General features: G+C 35.0%; 1 protein-coding gene across 4 annotated transcripts in view; it reads right to left on the bottom strand.

Annotated features, from left to right (window-relative positions):
* Positions 1 to 24034, bottom strand: part of LOC149806165 (protein FAM13B-like) — a 154749-nt gene that overhangs the window by 59533 nt on the left and 71182 nt on the right. For 3 of the 4 annotated variants that reach the window (XM_089951076.1, XM_089951075.1, XM_089951078.1), the window contains 7 exons: positions 19928 to 20094; positions 12263 to 12316; positions 9318 to 9427; positions 8296 to 8332; positions 4942 to 5089; positions 2699 to 2778; positions 1307 to 1373 (listed from right to left, as the gene is read on the bottom strand). In XM_089951076.1, coding sequence (XP_089807202.1) covers positions 1307 to 1373; positions 2699 to 2778; positions 4942 to 5089; positions 8296 to 8332; positions 9318 to 9427; positions 12263 to 12316; positions 19928 to 20094 — 663 coding nt within the window. The remainder of the gene's footprint in view (positions 1 to 1306; positions 1374 to 2698; positions 2779 to 4941; positions 5090 to 8295; positions 8333 to 9317; positions 9428 to 12262; positions 12317 to 19927; positions 20095 to 24034) is intronic. The other variant, XM_089951077.1, reaches the window with a different exon arrangement.

Below are 24034 nucleotides of genomic sequence, written 5' to 3'. Positions count from 1 at the left end.
AAGAACCTTTATGATTATGGACCACCAGAAGAATTATTGGACATTTCGAAGGAATGAAACCTATGAAACAAATTTTGACCAATATATTGAAAGTGTTTTATCCTTTGTCTTTAGTTTGGTTTTTTTTGTTGTTTTTTTTTTAAATACTTTTTTCTTAGCTTTAACATGTTTACCTTTCATCTCTTTTTAATGTACTTCATGTGTGTGTATGTATGTATGTATGTATGTATGTATGTATGTTTGTATGTATGTATGTATGAATGCATGTATGTATGTATCCATCCTGATTATATATAAATACATGTCCTTGAGTCAAATTTTAAGACAGGTTTCTACGAGTCATTTGAACTAGTAGAGGTCATACACCAATCAAGACTCACCCCACATGCAAATCCAGCCAAAATTAACTGGTTTTTCATAAACTCTCAAAATGGATAGAACCACCACTGTATTCAGAAAGTTACACCTATATCTTGCAATCAGCCAGAACAGGTAATGTTTTTCATGAGAGAGAGAGAGAGAGAAAGAGAGAAAGTATAACAGTACATCAGCACAATCCTGGCTATATAGTGCCAGATTAAAGTTTAATTCTATTAAAATATGAGAAAATATTAGGAAAACTTTTAGGATGACAAACCCCTGCAAATAAAAAAAAAATTAAGTCCTTCAAATAAAAGTCAAATCTTTTATTAAAGGATAAATATCGCTAAGATCTTCCACAAAATAAACCCTTCTGAACATATTTTTTAAAAAATTCTCTTCCAAGATGAAAGTTAAAAGGTAAAATACAATAAAGTTCTGTAAAAGGTTTTAAAATAAAGGATAACAAATATGACTTGCAGTTTGTAGGTTGATGTACTCTGCAAAAATGTGTTCCACTGTGGGTGGACACTGGCATGACACACATTCCAAATTAAGGTTCACTGTTTGGGAGGTGTACATTGGTCAGGTGTTTAGAAATGGTGAGATAAAGAAAAAAAAATCCCAATTATTTTATAATATGAGAAACATACACTGTTTGCTATATTCAAATATTTGCCAGAAAATGAAGAGTTTGAATAAAATCTGAAGGTTCAAGCATTATTTTGAGAGTTCCAATACACATCTGAATTTTTAAATGTGCAAACATTTTAGTCCTACATGACCAAGTGGTAAAGAAGTAAATTAGTGATTTTTATCACAACAACAAAAAAAAGTACTCAAATGGCATGAGAGATCTTGATGTTTGATTCACTAGTCCTCAATAGTACAAATCAAAAAAGCTTTTATTGGTGAAATGATGCAAGAGACTTGAACATTTTCTTACACTGGACAATGTATCGGAGTTCCTCCTCACTTTTTCAAACTCGGATCCCTCATTTCTGCCAGATTCTCTGAAATTATACAAAAGCAACAAAATCAATCAAGAAAGTGATTACAACTAAAGATGCAAATTATACAAAAGCAATCATCAAGGAACTACAACTGTAAAGGGGGGCCCTGGGTAGTCAAGTGGTCTAAATTCTTTACTGATCTCTACCATCTCACCTCTGTTTGCATGGGTCTGGGTCTCAGGCTTGGCCCATGTGGGTATGCAAGAAATCTGACAGTAACTTCCCATGGGTCAGTGGTTCTTACCAGGGTTTTCCTGGGTTCTTCCTTCATCAATTACACTGGCCACAATAACTATGCCTCTAGAGGTAAATTAGACAAATGCAATATGATCAATCAGGCCACACAAAAAAAATATAGGTAGGTAGGTAGGAATTTATTCTCTTTTCTAAAAACTATATATTATATATAATAATTAGCACATGTAATGTACTAAGCACTTAAGTACTGGGCTAAACCAGCTCAATTAGATGCCAACATCAATTTTGGGAATTGTTTTTTTTAAAATAAAATTATTTATTTTTTAACCCTAAGGGAATAAATTGCTAGGATCAGCAATGAAAAACAGGGATGGACAGCTGACCGGAAACTCATTTTTTTTGTTGCCCTCATCAAGAAGGTGAGTGTAATTTGGATTTTTAATGTAGCTTTAACAATTTTCCAGTCATATCTCTATGATATTTGCAGAGTGGCAGTTGATAGTGAAGTCTGGCACTGGGCATCGTGCCAGAGACATGGAGCATCATGTTCTACCCTGTCACATTATCCTGACACGAGGCTGACCAATCCTAACACTAACCTCTTAATGCTAAGTACCAAGCAAGACAGCTGCTAGCACAATTTTTATAAGTCTTTGGTATGACTCAGCAGGGGGTTCGAACCTGCGACCTCCCACATCCGAGGCGGATGCTCTAACCACTTAGGCCACCAGTGGTCATCAAGAAAGTGACTACAACTGAAGAGGTAAATTGCACAAAAGCAATAAAATCAATAAAGAAAGGGACTACCACTAGAGGCAAATTAAACAAAAGCACAAAAAAAACAATCATTAAGAAACTGACTATAACTGTAGAAGTAAATTTTCATCCAAATTTCATTAATAAAACAAGTTTCTATGGCATTCATCTCTTCTCCTTCCCCTCCCCAAAGCAAATTTTTGAAGCCCATATTTCACAGTCCTTCAAATTTATCACTGTATCTAATTCTATGTGCAATTTAAATTCTAACATATATTCGACATAATTGTACATTAATTCCTCACAACATATACTTTTCTATTATGTAGACTATTCCAGGATAACTTAAAACAGACTTATATTTCACTGACCTGATCCCTTCAGTTGTTCTTCCATTAGATGTCACATCTTCTTGTTTGCTCTTCTCTTGGTCATTTTGAGATACTGCCCCCTAACATACAAAAACCTTTAAGTTCAGTGTCAATAACAAAGATCTGTAATGCCTCCAACTGCCCACTAGGCTGTAAAATACTATATTTAGATATTGATATGTATACCTCTAATTGCCCAATAGGCTGGAAAATACTATATTTAGATATTGATTTATATACCTCTAATTGCCCAATAGGCTGGAAAATACTATATCTGGGTATTGATTTATATACCTCTAATTGCCCAATAGGCTGGAAAATAATAAATTTTTAGGTATTGATTTGTATACCTCTAATTGCCCAATAGGCTGGAAAATACTATAGATAGTGATTTGTATGCCTCTAATTGCCCAATAGGCTGGAAAATACTATATTTGGGTATTGATTTGTATACCTCTAATTGCCCAATAGGCTGGAAAATAATAAATTTTTAGGCATTGATTTGTATACCTCTAACTGCCCAATAGGCTGGAAAATACTATATTTAGATACTGATTTGTATACCTCTAACTGCCCAATAGGCTGGAAAATACTATATTTCGATACTGATTTGTATAACTCTAATTTCCCTATAGGCTGGAAAATACTCTATTTAGATAATCATGTGTATGCCTATAATTGCCCAATAGGCTGGGGAATACTATATTTAGATAATCATGTGTATACCTTAACTGCCCAACAGGCTGGGGAATACTATATTTAGATAATCATGTGTATGCCTCTAACTGCCCAACAGGCTGGGGAATACTATATTTAGATAATCATGTGTATGGATCTAACTGCCCAGGCTGGGGAATACTATATTTAGATAATCATGTGTATGGATCTAACTGCCCAACAGGCTGGGGAATACTATATTTAGATAATCATGTGTATGCCTCTAACTGCCCAACAGGCTGGGGAATACTATATTTAGATAATCATGGTATGCCTCTAACTGCCCAACAGGCTGGGGAATACTATATTTAGATAATCATGTGTATGGATCTAACTGCCCAACAGGCTGGGGAATACTATATTTAGATAATCATGTGTATGGATCTAACTGCCCAACAGGCTGGGGAATACTATATTTAGATAATCATGGTATGCCTCTAACTGCCCAACAGGCTGGGGAATACTATATTTAGATAATCATGTGTATGCCTCTAACTGCCCAACAGGCTGGGGAATAATATATTTTGATAATCATGTGTATGCCTCTAACTGCCCAACAGGCTGGGGAATACTATATTTAGATAATCATGTGTAAGGATCTAACTGCCCAAGAGGCTGGGGAATACTATATTTAGATAATCATGTGTATGCCTCTAACTGCCCAACAGGTTGGGGAATACTAGTTTTCGATAATGATTTGTAATGCCTCTAACTGCCCAACAGGTTGGGAAATACTATATTTAGATAATCATGTGTATGCCTCTAACTGCCCAAGAGGCTGGGGAATACTATATTTAGATAATCATGTGTAAGGATCTAACTGCCCAAGAGGCTGGGGAATACTATATTTAGATAATCATGTGTATGCCTCTAACTGCCCAACAGGTTGGGGAATACTAGTTTTCGATAATGATTTGTAATGCCTGTAACTGCCCAACAGGTTGGGGAATACTAGTTTTCGATAATGATTTGTAATGCTTCTAACTGCCCAACAGGTTGGGGTATATCATTTTCAGGTAATGATTCATATACTTGTAACTGTCCAAAAGGCTGGGGCATACTATTTTTAGGTAATGGTCTGTATGCCTCTAACTGTCCAAAACACTGGGGAATACTATTTTTAGGTAAAACAAAACAGCATGTGGAGGTATATGAATCTACGGTTTTACATTATGACTTAAAAATAATATCACTACTACTGTTGAAAGAATGAAAAAATCATATTGCACAATATACCCCACCCCATCCTATGACCAGCTGAGCTATAAAAAAAAATCAAGATCTATTATTCTCCACTGTGATAAATGTCCCCATCTCATGACTTTGAATCTATAACCTTGTCCCTTAACATACTTCTAGAAACATCATTACATTCTGAATGTGACATTTGCACACACACACACACACACACACACACACACACACACACACACACACACGCGCGCGCGCGCGCGCACACACACACACATGCACGCGTGCACATGCACACACACACACACAAACACACACACACACAATCAACTGACCTGTGTAATTATCCCCTGTAAACTGGCAGGTTTAGGGCTTGGCTTTGGTTTTTGTCCTTTGGATCTAGAGGTAGTGGTAGGTTTCTGTACAGATTCAAACTTCTGAATTCTTTCTTTGACAGGCAGCATCTCATGGTCACTGCTATCACTAGAGACAAAAATCCCATTCTAGCTTTAATTCTTAGTTTTCATTTTATATTATTCATTTTTCCAATAGTTATGTTTCAATACACATACAAATGTACATACAGCTAATTACATACACTTTTTTGTATATATTTATAATGAGCATGGTTTTGATGCATAAAGGCAATTATTAATGTACGTGTTCTTTCCTTTTTTGTAAATGATCAAATGAAAATAGAATCTGCATACTAAAGTATCTCTTTTCTGCGTATTTATTGTAAACCTCTTGGGTATATGCAACTCTAAAACAGTAAAAACAGACTGAAATTATAAGTGGGCACATACAACTCATTCAATTTCCATGGACCAAAATGTTATTTTTGGGGCAAATTACAGTACTTTTGTGGCACTACCAGCAACTCCTACGAATTAGCTATCCAAAAGGAAACTTGTAAAACAATGCAAATGTTATCCTGTGTCACTTGTTTTCAAAAACATTCCCTTTTAGTGCCCATTATAAAAACTGGCCAGTGAAATCTCACCATTTCCATCCAGCAGTATCTGTGGAGCAACAGCATTAAAATGAAAGTAGTTTTAAGTTCATGCCTACTTTTGTGTAGTTTTTACCAACATGTAGGTTCTTCTGAAAAATTACATTACTTTCTTAAACTTTTTGCTTTCAGCAAATCAGTGACCATTCTTTTAAACACAGTACTGAATATATCACCATACAGACTGGTTCCATAGCTCACAAAATAATTACTTGCCCATGACCTATGAACATATCACCACACAGACTGATTCCATAGCTTATAAAAAATATTACTTGCCTATGATCTAAAATCAAAGTTTACTTTCATAATGATTTTTGATAGTCCACAGCATTTTCAATGAAACTGCCTGCCAAAACAATGTTGTCTTGCATTTACCATTCTGAAGATACTAAGGAAGATATTTCAATTTAGAAGCCTGCTGCAAAGACAAACTGATAACAATTTACATAAAAGAATAAAAGTTTCCTTCCAAGACTTTTGGCATATCTAAAAGGTCTCTCAGTAGGAAGCTATGTAGTGTATATCCTAATCTAAATAAATTTCAGTGCACACTGCAATAGGAGTCTGAAAAGGTAGGTAATCCAGGACCATTACAGAGGCTTCCAGTCAATACAAAATATTAAACAAATGTTGAATTTCTCAAAGCTTTAATCAATATTATTGAACATACATAAAATTGGTATCATTTGTCCTTCTTCATTCAGAAGGGCATGTCTGGCAAATGTTTATAAGAAAGGTGTGTGTGTGTACTGTGTGATACATGCCATAGAGAAGGGAAGTAAATTTTCAAACCTACTTCTCCTTCATACACTTTAATTTTCAAACATATTTTATGAAATAATGTGGTCCCTCGCAGTATTACTGAAATCTCAAGTTAAATATTTTTTGGTTTTAAAAGAAAATGTTTCCTTGACCAGCTGTATCATTGTCAAGGTGTAGAGAAATCCACTTGTAATACAATCAATCAATATTTGGAAAACAAATGATAAATTATCCAGTTACTGTAGCAAAACACAACACTTAACAGATAGTGATCATGTAACCCCATTCTTTGCTTTGGTTTTGTCTGGTTAGATGTTCCCAATTTGAAGAAGAAAAAAAAACAGAATATATGTAACCTTTTTAGTACAAAATCACTACATTTTTCATCCCTAACCTTTAATAACTGAAATCATCTAGAATGTCAAGAACTATTCATTATACATTATGTGTTGAAACTGATGACAGATTTTTGTCATTAACAGTGCTGCTTAGACAATCATTATGCAGAATTTTATTACGCTATCTGAAGGAGCCCCGAGTGGCAGAGTGGTCTAAAGCGCTCTCCGTTACGGATCACTGCCATCTCACCTCTGTCGGCGTGGGTTCGAGTCCAGGATTCGGCCAATGTGGGTATGTGAGAAAGCTTGCCAGTAGCTTCTCGTGGGTCGGTGGTTCTTCTCGGGGTTTTCCATTGTTCTTCCTCCCCCATTAATACTGGCCACCATGCATAGCCTATCGTGTGCTGAAAAATGGCGTTAAACCCAACAACAACAACAACAATTAAGCTATCTGATACCCATTTTTTTAAACAAGCATGAGGAAAAATAATGGTACTGATATGTAAAATGTCTAAAACTTGCAAGACAACTTATTCCTAAAATTAAAAACAAATTTAGCCATAGTAGTTGATATGATGGGTGAGAAAGAGCTCAGGCATATCTTATTTAGGTCTTTTTCCACCAGGTGTGTCTTTTTCTATAGTGCACAGACTGCTAATGGCAAATCAAGCATAAATCCTATGAATAATCTATCCAATAGGAAACTTTTAAAACAATGAAAATGATAAGTTGTGTGGCTCCTTTTTCTCTTTAGTTACCCACTATAAAATCGGGTCCTCTGAGATCTCCCGATTACATCCAGAAGTACCAATGAAGCAGCAGCGATAATATGAAAACAGTTTGGGTTCAAGCCTAATATTTCACACAAATCATAGGTTTCTTCTGAAAAATTACATTAATCTTTTCTGGCAATTACTTCTGTCAATCAGCAAACTTCATTCTTTTAAATACATTATTTTATATACCACAACACATCGGCTGGTTCTATAACTCATAAAATAATTAGCTGCTTAATAAGCAAATGTTTATCTTATATTTTGTCCAAAAGCTTCAGTAACAATCTTTACTCTATTTTCTTTCTAAATTCTCAATTCTTTAACATTTGTGACAAATATTAAAAACTTCCAGATATTAAAACATCAATAATTCAACATTGTCAGAAAAGCAAGTGGACACTTTGTTTGCTTGAAATGTGATGCCATGATGATATCTGATATTGCTTGTGTTATTTAACAACATTCTGTATACTGCTGATAGCGAAATGCTGAGAACAAGTAATGTATTAACGTAAAGAAAATACTGAGACAATGGCTACTAATTCCAATCCATTCACTCAGTATAGGCCCAACATAGTCTTTTCAAATAGTACTTATGACTGACTGTTCATCTTTAAAAAAATTTGCTCTCAAATTTCTTTATTTGATGTTAAAATGCTTAAAATGAGAAAGGATTTTGCTTTAATTATGTCAATTTCAATTCTAAATCTGCAGCAATGAGTTAACAATGTTGTTTTTGCTATTTGCTTTTCAGATATCAAGCTGAAACATTATCAATTTTGTTGATGGAAACCCTACCTGTTTACATGGTTCACTCTCTGCCTTGGAGTTGTGTCTGCAAAAGAAAAGTTTTAAAGCCGACGATCAATCAAATGGCAAAATTAACTTCAGCTGGGTTTCAAATAGCGACTAATCCAAGTACCATAAAACCTTGAAAACACTATGGACTCAAATACTTGGCATCATTCAAACAGCTCACTTAGTTGCGGCATAAAGCCTCCCTATGTCTGCAACCATCAAAACAAAAGCATGATGACTGGTAAGCAATCCACCCTTACCCTATGATGAAGAGAAGTAAATAGTCAAACAAAGGGCAGAACTCCTGTGAAAATAGGCCAGTACCATGATTGGTCAATATTCATCTCTTCTGATGAAGATGATAATATAAGCTAAGTTTCACAGCAATCCACTAAAAACTGCTAAAGTTGTTGCATTCACAAAACGCTGTCATGCACTGCACCAAGTCACAATGGGTAGTAACTCTTGCAAAAAACAAGGAAGCACAAAGATTTGTCAATGTGTACATTTTTAGATGATGATAATAATATGCATCAAGTTTCAAAGCAATCCATTAAAAAAAATGAGCTACCAGGATTTGTACAACCTCATGTGATGACCCTAATATTTACCAACTGCCTTGGCAATCCATCAAAAACTCCAGGCTAGCCATCTAAACTCAACTGCAAGTTATTTCAAATCTTACCTGACTGCCAGATGCTTAATCTGATTGATTTTCATATCCAAGATGAAAGATATGTGGAAGTCATGTCACACCATATGAGTTTTGTGAAGTATAAATTGTACATATTATCAAAACACTGACTAGCAAACCTTCCAGTGTTTGTAAATGTGTATTAGATTTCATAAAGGAAAACTTACACTTCAAGTAGACACCTGGATCAGACAAAAAATGGCTGTATAATAAATGAAACTCATCTAGTATGATTAGAATCTGAATGTATGGATAAATGATGAAACTGAATATTTTTAGATTTATTAACCAAAATTTAACTATATCATGCCTTCCAAAAACCACTGACCTGGCACTGGATCCTCTCTGAGGGTTGCATCCAGGCTGGCTCCTAAAAGAAAGCTGTCATCCCCAAACAACTTCTCTATCACAGTCTGGGCTATTATTTTCTCAACAACCCTGAGGAAATATACATGTATGAACTTTATTTCAGACAGAAAAATACAACTCAAATCCATAATTAAATCACTCATGATAAATTATATTGTTTTCTTCAAAATATCATTTGCATGAAACTATGAAATGTGTGTGTGTGATTTGGATTTTTAAAAACAATTTCAGTCATATCGTTATGATGTCTGCAGTGTGGCAGTTTATAGTGATGTCTAGCACTGGGGCATCATGCTACAGACATGTAGCAATGATGTCCCACCCAGTCACATTATCCTGACACCAGGCTGACCAGTCCTAACACTAACCTCTTAATGCTGAGCACCTAGCGAGGCAGCTGTTAGTACCATTTTTATGTCTTTGGTATGACTCTGCCAGGGTTCGAACCTGTAACCTCCCGCATCCAAGGTGGATGTACTAACCACTAGGCCACTGGATTGGTTGAAACTATGAAATAATTTCCTACAAAATTTCTTCTCTGCATTTAGCATGCATGTCTGTATCACTAATAACTAATAGACATTTACATATAAAGTTATGAAACTTCACAAGAAACAGTGTCTGAAAAAAAGACCTAAATACAAATCCTAACTTCAGTGTTGATGCCAGATGTAGGGATGGAGAGACAGACTGTACAAGCCAGCCAAAATGAAAATGAGCCCACTGTCTGTAAAATCAGCACCATATTGGCTAAGACAATAAGCTTTTTTCATTTTGCAAATATGATACAATTTGTAAGAAACCCTTGAACAAGAGCTGTGTTTGCAGAGCACAAATGGCCTTCCCCCATCGAGACCAAAATTGTAGCAAATCTGAACATGAAGGCCTGCATGACATACCCACAATTGCTGTAAAACATGACCTTGAACTCAAGGTTAACATGTTACATAACATATTGCCAAAGCTTCTTAATATTCATCCAAGTTATGAAGAAAATCAAGAGAGTGATATAGGAAATATAAATAAATGAAAAAACTTTAAACAAAACCTTAAGGTAATGTTCTGTGACTGCGGGTCACAGGGCATGGGGCATGTTGCAGAATGGACCATCTTAGCTTCCTAATGATTCAACCCATGTAAGAAAAAAAAGTTGATTATAAGGTTCAGAAAATACAAGCAAATGAAAAAACTTTAATCAAGACCTTAAAAGCAAAATTTTTATTGCTATGCCCTTAACCACAAGGGGCAAACCAACATGTCTGATTGAATTGCAGCAGCTTCTTAATTAATCGTCTCAAGAATGAACCATACCCATCAACGGGTTCATGGACTATGAGCAAATATAAAATCTTCAACCACAACTTTAATGCATATATTCTATAATGGTCATGCCAAAGTCAAAGGGGCAAACCAACATTCTGCCTAACTAATTTACTTAGTATCATAATGATTCATGGCAAATATAAACAAAATCCATAAAAGAGTTTAGGAAATATGTACAAATGACTACAACTTTACCCAAATCTTTGCAAACTACTGAAGTCACTGGAAAAATGACTGTTTTTCCTCATTTTTTCACCAATGTGGGTTTCACAAAAATCATGTAACAGCATGCAACTCTAATCATGTTTTATCTAACCAACCAGATTTCATTTGTCTGCCTCAATTTGGTTTTTGCTTACTCATGTTACCAAGGTTTTTGTGAAAGAAAGTATACATAAAAAAAAGATAACTAAAATTTAAGGTTGCAAAAAAAATGTATAATGGCCTACCAAAAAAAATCAGGTCATTGCATATGAATACAAATACGCCATCCAAATTTCTTTCATCATCCTCGGGTGATTTTTGCTTAATCATGCTAAGGTTTTTCTTGAAAAGTCAAAAAGATATTTTAAAAATTTAAGAAAGGTGAAAAACTGTTGTAATGTCCTGAAAATCTAACCAGTTCATCTACATATGAATACAAACATGCCTACCAAATTTTATTAACAAACTGGTCTACCTAAAGCAGTTTTTGCTTAATCATGCTAACAAGGGAATCATGCTAACAAGGGTTTTGCTAACAAGGGAATCATGCTAACAAGGGTTTTGCTAACAAGGGAATCATGCTAACATGGGGTTTTGCTAAAAAGTTTTTGTCAAAAAAGCTTAAGTTCAAAAATAAATAAAAAATGAAAAAATTCCATGTAATGGCATGACAATCTAATTAGGCCATTTATATACTAACACAAACATGCCAGCAAAAGTTCATTTTTTCTATGCCAAGTAAATCAACCTTGCTAACAAGCTTCTTGGGAGTGATATGGACAGATGGAATACTCAAATTAAGATGCACCCATTGATTAAATTTCTCATTCCTACTGGTAATAATTTTTGAAAGTATTAGAAAATCTTCAAATTCCATTGTCCACTGTTAGCTATACTGGAATCATTTATGCTACAGAATTGTTTTAATTCCTTTTGTGAAATCAGTACACAGTGAATTTTATGCTTACCTAGTGTGAAAAACAAAAGACAGACTTGGTGGGGGGAAAATAGTTTCTGGGGTCATTATAAGTGTAACTAATATTTCAATTTCTGTGTAATTTTGGTTAATATTTTATGTTATTATTTGTAAATCATTTAATACTGCTAATGCATTATGCAAATCTAGAAAAAAAAAACATTTACAAATTTTTAGCAATATCTATGCTTCCTCTATACAATAATGCTTGGCACAGTATCTGTGTTACATTATTACCTGTGTTTCACTATTATCTGACAACATTAATAATGTAACTGTTGCAACAGGTTTACTGATATGATAAATAGGCTGATGTGCAACATTACATGTACTATAAAAATAATGAGACACTGTGATCCAATGTTCAGTTTTCCTACTGGAATAACTTTCAAGGCACTTACTCTGAGGTTCTTGCTGATGGCACTGGGGACTCAATTACACTAAATCCACTGTCACTGAAAATATGAGCACAAAATAATCATTTAAATGTAAATATAGCAGAACTATTATTAAATGAGCAGTGATTATCTAAATTTCAGTCCATCCAAACCAACACACTGTCCCCATTGGGCTGCATCTAGGATTTTGTAAATATGGACACTGTTACTCCTTAAAGCTGAAAAAGGATTGGGACTCTCTATATGGTATAAAAATAATACTAAATTTAAAAGTAGGAAGAAAAGTGTTATAATATATCCCCTATTTTAACTGTATTCACTGTTTAGCACATGTCTTAAAAGTATTTTCATTCCTTTGGTACACTTACCACTAAAAATGGTAATCAGGCTGCATTTCCACAATAAAGTCAATCACTCATATTTCCCATCTTAAGTTTTGAAACAGCACTAAATATCTGAACTTTGCTGTCACATAAAAGAACAATGCAGTGAAGCATCTCCATGAAAACTTTCAATAAAATCTTGCTCTTTGAAAGTATAACAAAGAATTACAAGTCAACACACAGCTGAATGTCGTGTAAGGATAGCAAGGTATTGCGAGTAAACATACAGCTGAATGTCATGTAAGGATAAAAAGGAACTGCAAGTAAACATACAGCTGAATTTAATGTAAGTATAGCAAGGAATTGCCAGTCAACGTACAGCTAAATGTCATGCAAGTATAGCAAGTAACTGGAAGTCAGCCTACAGCTGAATGTCATGCAAGTATAGCAAGTAACTGGAAGTCAGCCTACAGCTGAATGTCATGCAAGTATAGCAAGTAACTGGAAGTCAGCCTACAGCTGAGTGTTATGCAAGCATAGAAAGGAATTGCAAGTCAAAATACAGTTGAATATCATGACAATAACTGTCACATGCATTATAACTGTATGTAACAATGAAGACAGTAAAGCTGAATACCAAAATGAAATTGCATGTCAGGCATTGAACATCAAGTGCTTTGTAAGTGCTTCCATTGTAACAATGATGACGTTAAAACCAAATACCAAATATACATTTCATGTCAGGTGCTGTACATCATCAAAATGCCAAAATGGTTTTCATTACAAAATAATCAAAGTATCTCATTACTCAGCTGTAAAAAGTCATTTAGTAAGTTCTTGATCATGATGGTTGATCTAGAGGTCAACAATTTGTATACCTAGTTAATGAATGTTGAAGATTCCTTTACATTCATGGCAGATATTGTTGGCAATTTCTCTATATATCTGTGCTGTAGTGTTATTAAATTTAGTAGGAATTCACATATAAGCTGAAGCATACATTTTACCAATGCAGGAAAATATCATATAATTGTTTCCAGTTTTTTTAAATCCTTACTGTGATAACCAGAGTGTAATCAACATTTACATATTTCACCTCTACTTTTACTGGTCTCCAGTAGCCACTGTCCACATACAGAAAATAAGTATACAGAAAGTTCAGACTAAAATCTGGGGCTCTTTTCTAGCTAAATATATTTTGCAGTCTTTACATTTTAACTTGCTATCATTTCAAAATTTGAAATGTTACCTTTCAATTGGCGCTATATTGTCAGTATTGTGCTGACATACTGTGAAATCACCTATCTGCTTACACACACACACACAGACAGACTCTCTCTCTCTCTCTCTCTCATACACACATAACAATGTAGAAGTACTATAATGAACTGATAAAAACCACAGATAAATGTTGTTTCTGTATATGTTTTAAAACATTGTTTCTTAAAATTTGCTGCACAAACTAGTATCACTGTCTATCCCTAGCAGCCAGATTTTGCATGGTTAAAATCACTGACTTTGTGAAAGCTTGGAGTGACATGCAACAGTACAATAATTGTTCATGCATCAATAATTACCTTGATTAGCCACAAGAAGTGAGGCTTCACATGACAAGCATAGTGCATGTAGTCCACTAATATCAAATTTCTATACTCATTCACATGTACAATACACATCTGACCTGATGCAGGTAATATACCACAACATACAGGTACAGTTATTAATATGAAAAGTTTACAATGAACAACATTTATTCATGCTTCCAACTGCAAAAAAGTCCCTCTCATTAAGCTAGAATCTTTATATGTCTTGCATGGATGAATCTATGTTATCATGACCACTTATACTTAACCCATGTTAGTAAAACATAAGATGTAGACCACAGTGATCTTCTGTTTGAAGGGTGTAGTAATATAGGTTACTGCATTTGTATGGGAAAATATGAAAGAGTTTTTCGGATAGATATACTGCATGACCTTGGGAGTACAGAATATCCATCTGACAAAACGAGTTCATATCTTCCCATACAAATGCAGTAACCTTTTTATTATATGCTCATTTTCTTTTCTACCTAAGGTTTAGTTATATAAACAAAAAATACACAACAAGAAACAAAGTAACTAAATGTATACTGTATTCCAAACTAAACACAGAAGTGCAGATTCATCATTACTCAACATTAATAATGCGCACATAACTCTGCCCAGATAAAATTGGAATTTAGTAGTGCACTAGACAATGCTTTTGAAAGAAAATGGCATTTTGGTCTACTTAAAATTGAAATTTATAGCCATATTGTGAATGAATGTGCATTGCAACAACTTTTCCATTTAGTCTGGAATGAATAGATTTTGGTATTTTTGTAGATTCTACTAAATTTTGTGATAATGACTGGATTTATCTGTATCAATTCTACATGAAGTACATTTGATTTCAGCGGTGAGGGAGCAGCATGCTGACATCTGCAAGTGTGTTTCTGTTCTGTCATTGGATGTTTGGAATCATAATGTAGAAAGAATATGAAACCTTTCAATTGCAATTATCAAAAAGATACTATAGAATTTCATTTTTAGTGCAGTAAGGAGAGGTAATTGCACTTGGAATGTAGTTGAAATTACAGTACAATTTTGAAATGGGTAATCAAGCTTTAGAACCCATGACATAGACCATGAAATAGACCAGATTAATTTAATGTTGTCTTCCAAAGAAAATAATATACATGTTTTAGGACAAACTGAAACCAAATTAAATGCTAACCACAATGATAATCCATTTCACTGTCAAGGCTACAATAAACCATTATGCAGTTACAGAGAGACAGCAGGGGGAGGTCTTGTTATATACATTAGGGAAGAAGTACATGCAGAAAGGTGACCTGACTCGGAGTCACATGAAATTGAGAGTATTTGGGTGGAAATTTCTCAAAATAATGCAACTGGCTTCATTTATAGGCCACCTTTCTCCAAAGAAATTTGGAATGATAACTTTTTGAAACTAATGGAAAATGTTCTTGCACAAGAGAAAGAAAAATATATACTCAGCGATATAAATAAGGACCTTCTCAATACTCAAATATGGAAAAAAAATGGATGGAATTTATTGAATCATTATGCCTAGTCCAGCTGGTAAATGAGCCCACAAGGGTAACAGAAAAATGAAGCACTCTTATTGATCACATTTATACCAACCTACCAGATAGTGTGGCTTGTGTTAATGTACCAAATGTTGGTCTTAGTGACCACTATCCTGCTTTTTTGACAAGAAAGGTTAAATGCAAGAGAAATAAGAAAACGACACACAAAACGATAATTTACAGTTTGTTCTAAAATTTTAATGAAGAACAATTTTCTCAATGACCTATATAAAGTTCCATAGAATAAGAGCCAAAATTTGGATGACATAAATGAAGCTCTGAGGGTGTGGACTGACTTATTTATGGATGTAGTCTCTAAGCATGCCCCACTCAAAGTACATCGAGCAAAGAATGAAATCCAACCTAACTGGCTTACTACTGAAATCCTAGATGCTATGAAAACATGAAACCAATTCAAGGCTATGGGAAACCATGCACAATAGAAAGTATGGAGAAATAAATAACAAGTATGATTAAAAAAGCTAAAAAAAACTTATTATCAATCATTGCTTGAAAACAAAAAGAGCAACACAAACTCCATTTGGAAAGTCTTCAATGAACTCACTGGAGGAACACACAAAGATCAGACAAATAAAATTCACTCACTTCTAGTAAATGACACCATAGTTACTGATGACACTGACATTGCAAATGTTTTCAATGATTTTTTTTACCAACATTACCACAAAATTAAAAAACCCAGTGATAGACAACAACTTCAATGAACTGAGAAAGTTCTGCAGCAGCAAAATCTCTAAGGAGGTATGTTTATTCCACCAGTATCAAAAAACATTTCTAAAAAATTTCTCAGTGAACTTGATACCAAGAAGGCTATAGGATGGATCAGATTGGTCCACGACTCATTAAATCTTCTGCCTCTGCTACTTTAGATGACATAACATTCATGATCAATTTTAGTATTGCAACCTCATCTGTCCCCGAAATATGGAAAACAAAGTAGCATTATTAACGTGCACATAACTCTGCCCAGATAAATTTGAACTTAGTCGTGTGCTAGACATCACTTTCGAAAGTAAATCATGTTTTAGTCTACTTAAAACTGAAATTTAGAGTCATATTGTGAATGAATGCACATTGCAACAACTTTTCCATTTAGTCTGGAATGAATAGATTTTGGTATTTTTGTTGATTGTACAAAACTTTTGATTGTGGACTGGATTTATTTGTGTCTATTCTACACGAGTACATCTGATTTGTGTCTATTCTACATGAAGTACATCTGATTTGTGTCTATTCTACATGATGTACATCTGATTTGTGTCTATTCTACATGAAGTACATCTGATTTCTGCAGCAAGGGAGCAAATGTGTTTCTGTTTTGTCGTTAACTGTTTGGAATCATAATGTGGGAAAAATATGAAGTCTTGCAATTGTAATTACAGCAGTCCCCCTCTTATATGGCCACCCCTTCTGCACCGGGAAAGTGGCCTTATAAGACGGTGACCTTTCCAGAGGGGAACTCTATTTGTGAAATGTAAATGTGTATATAGTAGGAGAGTTACAATTAACTTAAAGCAGTTAATATCTTCATTTAAAAGTAGCATTAATTATTAAAATAATCTTCTTGCCTTAAAAACAGAGTTATTGCAAGTAACATAAATTAATAGTTCTTATTTTTAGACATGAAATGTGAGTTGGATATTGTTGGCATGCACATTATAAAACCATTGAAAACATTATTTAGTTCTTGGTACATTCATTGTTTCGTACATAAAATTATTCTTTCCATTTACTCCATGTTCCCACTGCTAGAGAATATTCTCCTCATCTTCTGCGATCTTGTTTATTTGAGTCTTCCCCAACATAAAATCTTACAGCAAGTGAACTCTTCCCATTGTCATCATGTTGAATAATTATTACTTTTTCTTCTAAAGTATTATTTCTTCATTTACATGATGACATGTTAAAGTTTTGTAATGATTTATTCCTATGTTGCTAATTGTTCAGTACTGCAATTTAATTTCGCAGACGAAACTTTTGTACACAAAAAGGATAATAAAGGAAGTGATACATGTAATCTCATGTGATTTTTCGGCCTTTATCTGGTACCCTGTTTTGTTCAAAGTTGATTGATTCTGTGTGTATGTGTTAATCTGCAAAATCTATTTTTTGCCTATCTGACCATGCTATGATCTTTACAATTATGTCAGTCATAATCGTCAATTTAAAAAAAAAAATTGCTGTGAGAAACCCAAAGCTCTATCAAAACATTGCGGACTCCATTTCTAACAGACCATGTTATGATCTTGCCACTTGACAATTACATCCAGTCATAATCATTAATTAAAACAAAACATCTGCTGTGTGAAGCCCTAAGCTCCATCAAAACATTGCTGACCCCATTTTCTGCAAACATTGGCATTAATGACATAATAATAACCTTAGTAGTACATGTACTTTAGCCAACACTTCTTTCAGTTACAAAAACCCGACATCCAGAAACCAACATCAGGAAAGATAATCGGATTACTTACTTTACCGTAATTAAATATTACTATATTATTAATATTATAATATAATATAATATTAATATTATTAATATTAATTATAAAATGTGGCCGCTTGTGAGGGGTAAATTTTACATTTGTGTACTAATATGTTTGCCGCTGGTCACGTTAGAGGGGTGGTCTTATTTGTGGGTATTTTTGAACACAAACTTGTCAGTGCCAAGGGATTCTGGTCGTAAAGAGTGGGTGACCGGTGGGGGGATGGGGGTGTCCATGAGGGGGACCACTCTATCAAAAAGATGCTATCGAATATAATGTTCATTTCAGTCTGAGTACAGGAAGGAGGATATAATTACACTTGGAATGTAGTCAAAATTACAGTACAATTTCGAAATGTGTAATCAAGCTTTAGAACCCATGATATGGCTCATGTAATTCGGATTTGCAGAAGTAAATAAGTACATTTTAAGGAAATTCAGGATGTAAAACTGTTAAGTATATTTTTTTGCCATTCTTATTACCAGCTAAAGAAGACACATTTATGCCTTGTCACCTGCATGTTATTTGTAGGGACACGGCAATTTTATGACCTGCCTGGTGTCTTTTGCCAGCCTAAATCCAAAATATTGTATCAAAAAAGTTAACATGCAATACTGCAATGCCGTTGGTATGCGGCAGTCCACGAAACATCTGCTTTAGTTCATTCAGAAACAAATTTAATCAACCAAAACATGAAGTGTCTACCACACGAGTGTACATGATTTGTTTACAAATTAGTTCCTAATACACTATTGGGCACACATGTCGTGCATGTAAGTGCAGCATGAAGATGTGGAATATCATAAACTATTGCATGATTCTGACAATGTAAAGTTAATGGAGACAAAAATAAATATATAATAATATAAACGATGCATCAAAATTTAAAGTTTCGTGATTAGAATATAAAGCACACACAATAAATGATCCACACACCAAATTACATGATTCTAGTCAGGATAAAACCTGAGGTCATGAGCTAAATGCAAACCTTAGACAAAGCTAGTTGATGATGAAAAAAAAAATTAGGTCACAATAAGCTTCTATTGTTGTAAATGTTGTGTAGTAAACAGACTTGATCAATATCAACTTCATGATTTCAGCATGAACAGTGCCTGAGAAATAAACATCAAACAACAAATTTAACTGAAGCCAGTGGAGCATAAGATGATGGTGCAATACTCATGAATATGCATCTTCTCACCAAGTTTCTTGACTCCCAGTATCACATAACTACACAACAGATGAAACAAAAATCAATGTGATGACAGACTAAATGCAAAACCTTAACATAAATCAGTAAAGTGTGAAATGTAGGTCAAAATTACCTAATTTTAATAGTTTATGAAATAAGGGTGTGGAACAAACAGAGATGCATACTATCATCAAGCCTGATGATTCTGCTTTGAACAGCACTTAAAAGTCAGAAGTCAGTGAATCATGAAATGTGAGTCACAGCAACCCACTTTTGTGGCAAAGATGTATTCATCGGGATACATCCACTCACAAAACCTGTAAAAGATGAGATGTAGGTTACCATGAGCTGCTTTTGTTGCAAGGGTGTGGTGCAAACAGAGATGCATACAATCATCTAGTTTGATGATTCTACCATAAACAGAGCTTAAGCAATAAACTTAATACAAATTTAACCAGCAGCAGTAAAGAATAAAATATGGATAACAGTGACCAACGTTTAAAATTTTACCTGTCCAGAACAAAAGGTGAAGCCCTGCCTGCTATTTCGTCATCACTAAATTGTGGACTGTGAAGACTGTTACTGTTCCTTCCTCTGGAGCTGACAGAACTCTCACTGTGGTCAACATCATCATGGTCTTGGTAATTACTGCTCTCATAATTTGGCATTACTTTACTCTGAAAATAAATAATTACCTTTTTCACTCTACTGTGTGGTTCCTGTGCTATCAGAATCAGATATTATTTTGTAATTAATTCTTTTTATCATGTGGAATGTGGTTCCCATATTTATGTTGCTTAGCCACGATTTACAGCAAATATATTAGTTTCAGTGGAAACAGACTTTCGAATAATGCAACTATTTACTGAAAAAAAGAATAATACACAGATAAAAATCACCTAAAGAAGCAATATATATATATATATATATATATATACATATATATACACATTGTATATGTAGGAAAAAGTGAATGTGTTGTATATGCACTGCCCATTTTATCTTCTTTTTTTTTTTTAAATTTTGTCTAATTTATTTACACAGTTTTATTCCCTGTCCTTAGATCTCTTGGTAACTTAGAGTTCTGACTGCTGAGTGACCTTGGGTTGGCATTAGAAGCATAATAAAGACTTTAAAAAAGAAATACAGTATATATATATATATATATATATATATATATATATATATATATAAATTTAAATCAGACTATTTAAAGTCTATTAATTTTTGGATTTCACCAAAGAGACATACAATAAAGGTCCATATCTCAAAGAACTTTTTATTTTAAAAAAATGTCCTAACACAAAAACATGGAAATTCGTTTAGTAAATTAAGTTTTTCTAATGATACTTACATGCTCACAGTAACATCAGGAAATACATTTAGCTACTTCTGAATCCAGCCGTTCGTAAAAGACGAAAAACATCTATCTACTATAGATGAAGGAAAGTAACTCTTACAGATGAACTCCCCATGGACCAACAAGGTGGCCATTGGTATTCTGAATGTTTACCAGTTTAAGCTTGAGAGAAAGCTTTAACAGCATACTTGTATTTATGGAAAATAGTGAGAGATATTGAAAGTAATGTGACTGGGTAAGTTTTGTCAGAGAAACCTAACTTACTAAACAATTTCCTTGATCAAATACATAACATGACTACAGTAACATTAGAATAGTTAAAGGGAGGAAATGCTTAAACTTCCCTTCTCTACCCACTTCACTATGCAGGAGTACAATGACTGCTCAAATGAAAAGATGAATTTCTAATGTAAAGGTTGCACAACCAAAGAGTATGTGTGCAAGGCAGATCTCTGCTGTATCCTGCAAAATAATATGGCCTCATGCATAAAAGAAACCCTGGAATTCCAGTGAATCTTGTAACATCATGCCCCAAAATGAGGTTGTGCAGTCATGAATAAAGTGTGGTAACTGTCTGGGCAGTGTGGCAATTGTCTACCACTGGCAGCTCTCTCCTCTGTGAGCCCATGACAAGTAAATAATAGCTGGCTAACGTAGATAAGAATGCAACCCAACTGACTCAACTATGTCTCTAATTGAGACATTACATTACATTCAAAAGCCAGGTTTGTGAAAATTGCTCATATTTTGGGTTGAAATCTTCATGAGTCATATCGGATCCAGTGAGAATTCAGAGGACACCAACATAATAACTCACTTTAGCCAAGTGACCAGTGTTTGGTCGATTGTGTCTTGCTTTCCCACCTTAACTAATAGTAAGTCTTTAATTGCTGCCATGGATGTTCGTGTGCCGCAGGTCATGCAGCTTTATCTCTCGATAGGCTGACTGAGGAGTAAGGGTGAATAGATACTTTTTGACGGTAATGCTTTTACATATAAAACCCGGTGACATCATTGGCGACTAAGCCATCTGTTCCATTGAGAGTATATGCAGTTCACATACCAACAAGCAGAAGGTAGTGCTTCCAGTAAGAATGTCTTGGATTACAACAGCTTCAGCAAGGTTGAAGATAGGGACACAAATTTAGACGAGTTGAGCCAGGCCAAGAACCAGGAGAAGTTCCATTTCAGGAAAAAGGTGAGCAAGTGGGGCCTGGATAAGCCATATTTGGACAACAAGTCAGAAAGATCCTTGATGCAGCCAATATAGTCTTTTCAGAGGTGTCTGAATGTGTCTGAAATCATGGAATGGTATCCCTTGATTATGACTGGGGCTGCTTTTTGCCCTCCAAGTAGAAAAGGAGGATAGCCAATTGGGGGATGGAGGTTGAGAGTGGTATGATGTTGTTAACATGTTTTACTTCCCTTCATATGCCTTCAAAGTGGAGAGACATCTCACTGACAAGATCCTCTGTAAGAGTGAAGTGCTGATCTCCTTTTCATGCTGGCTTTCTCCATACAAAGATGGCATTATGAAGGAACATGGTTTATCAAAGAACATGGTGATCAATATTTTCTTGGGCATGTCTCTCACTATATCGACAACCCAGGACCTATCACATTGGAGACGGGCAATCTGAATGATTTTGAAAGCTCTGCCCCACATTTTTTGCATCAGTTTCAGTATTATAAGTGCTAGGGGAATGGCATGTCGCCTCAAGGCTGACTGTAAAGGTATAGATGGCCCTTGACTCTGGATACATCAATGGAGAGATGAAGGATGGCAGTTTGCTGTTCCACCTCATTGCAAATAGGTTTACCATCAATGGACCTGATAAAGCATAAATTCATTTAAAGACATACGAATGGAGAGCCCATACAATATGACCACCTCACTGCAAATAGACTTAACATCAGTCGGTCTGATAGAGCACAAACTCATTTAAAGACATACGAATGGAGAGCCCATTCCATATAACCACCTAACTGCAAATAGACTTAACATCAGTTGGTCCGATAGAGCACAAACTCAATGAAAGACAGACGATTGGAGAGACCATTCCATGTGAAGCAGTTGGTCTTTCCTCGACAATGAATCAGCCAGCACAATAAGCCTGCTCATGATATGTCAGACTTGTATGCAAATATGGTACTGAGTACACAAACTAAAGTATTGCCCTACCATTATGCAAGCTCCAGTGATTTTGTCCCTTCTGGTTTAAATCAGTAAATCAAATTGTTCAACACAACCACCTTCCATTGGATCTTGGATGCAGTCCATCCAATGCACAAGAGGCATAAAGAGTGGCCATCACTTCCAAAGACTGATGTGTTGAGCCTTCTCTTGCACCATCTACTTTCCAATAACCATTACAAAAGTGTGCCCCTCCCTGACAAACTGTTCAGATTGTTACTTTAGGTTCTAGGGCTTCTAAATGTATTCCTGTTGCTAGCCATTTTTCCACAGAAGCAGGAACTTTGATTTCAGTCAAGATCATAATCTAGTGATCTAAACAACCTGAGATTGGGTACCACTGTACCAGCAAGGCAATCTCCAGAGGGTGATATGTTAAGACAAATGAGACAGTGCAGGTCTGATGCTGCAATGACAAGGCCAAGGAGTTCAAGAAACCTCACTATAATCAATATTCAGGTGGACAAGATCTCAGATGCAGGAATAACACAGCCAGTGCATTTGGGAAGAAGACAAACCAGGTTAATATACATTATAAATGCCACAACTAAATGAATTAAATATTGAGAAGGGGCAAAATTTGACTTTACATTGACCATCCACCCCAAAATATGAATTAGGCAAAGAAGGTTGAACTAAATCTAAATTTACCAAGTGTTTTAGCAGAATATCATCCAGGTACACCACCATCAGTGCATAGGAGGACAATCTGAAGTATGTAGTCCAATGCCTTGGTGAAGGCCAATGGGCTGAGGTTGAGGCTGAATGGAAGTGTTTTAGAATTAGTACACCACCCCCTGGCAGTTGAAGTGATGGTACTTGCAAGATACAGTATGGATATGTATGTGGAAATACACATTGTACTGGCTGAGACTTATAGTTACACCACACAGACATATGAATGAAGCTGCCATCTCCATCTTGATCTTTGAGGTAGCAATAAACTGACTGTCTCTGCTCAGGTCTAAGACCCATCTCAATTTCCCCTGGCTTATGTAAGCAGAAAAAAAAAACAGGAATAAAAACATGGGGAGTCCAATTTGTGGACTACATCTACTGCTCG

Source organism: Sinohyriopsis cumingii, chromosome 2 (genome assembly GCF_028554795.1).
Source record: "Sinohyriopsis cumingii isolate HCF-2022 chromosome 2, ASM2855479v2, whole genome shotgun sequence".
Taxonomy (NCBI): domain Eukaryota; kingdom Metazoa; phylum Mollusca; class Bivalvia; order Unionida; family Unionidae; genus Sinohyriopsis; species Sinohyriopsis cumingii.
The sequence above is the reverse complement of the archived record's forward strand: the minus strand, read 5'-3'. Positions and strand labels throughout refer to the sequence as shown.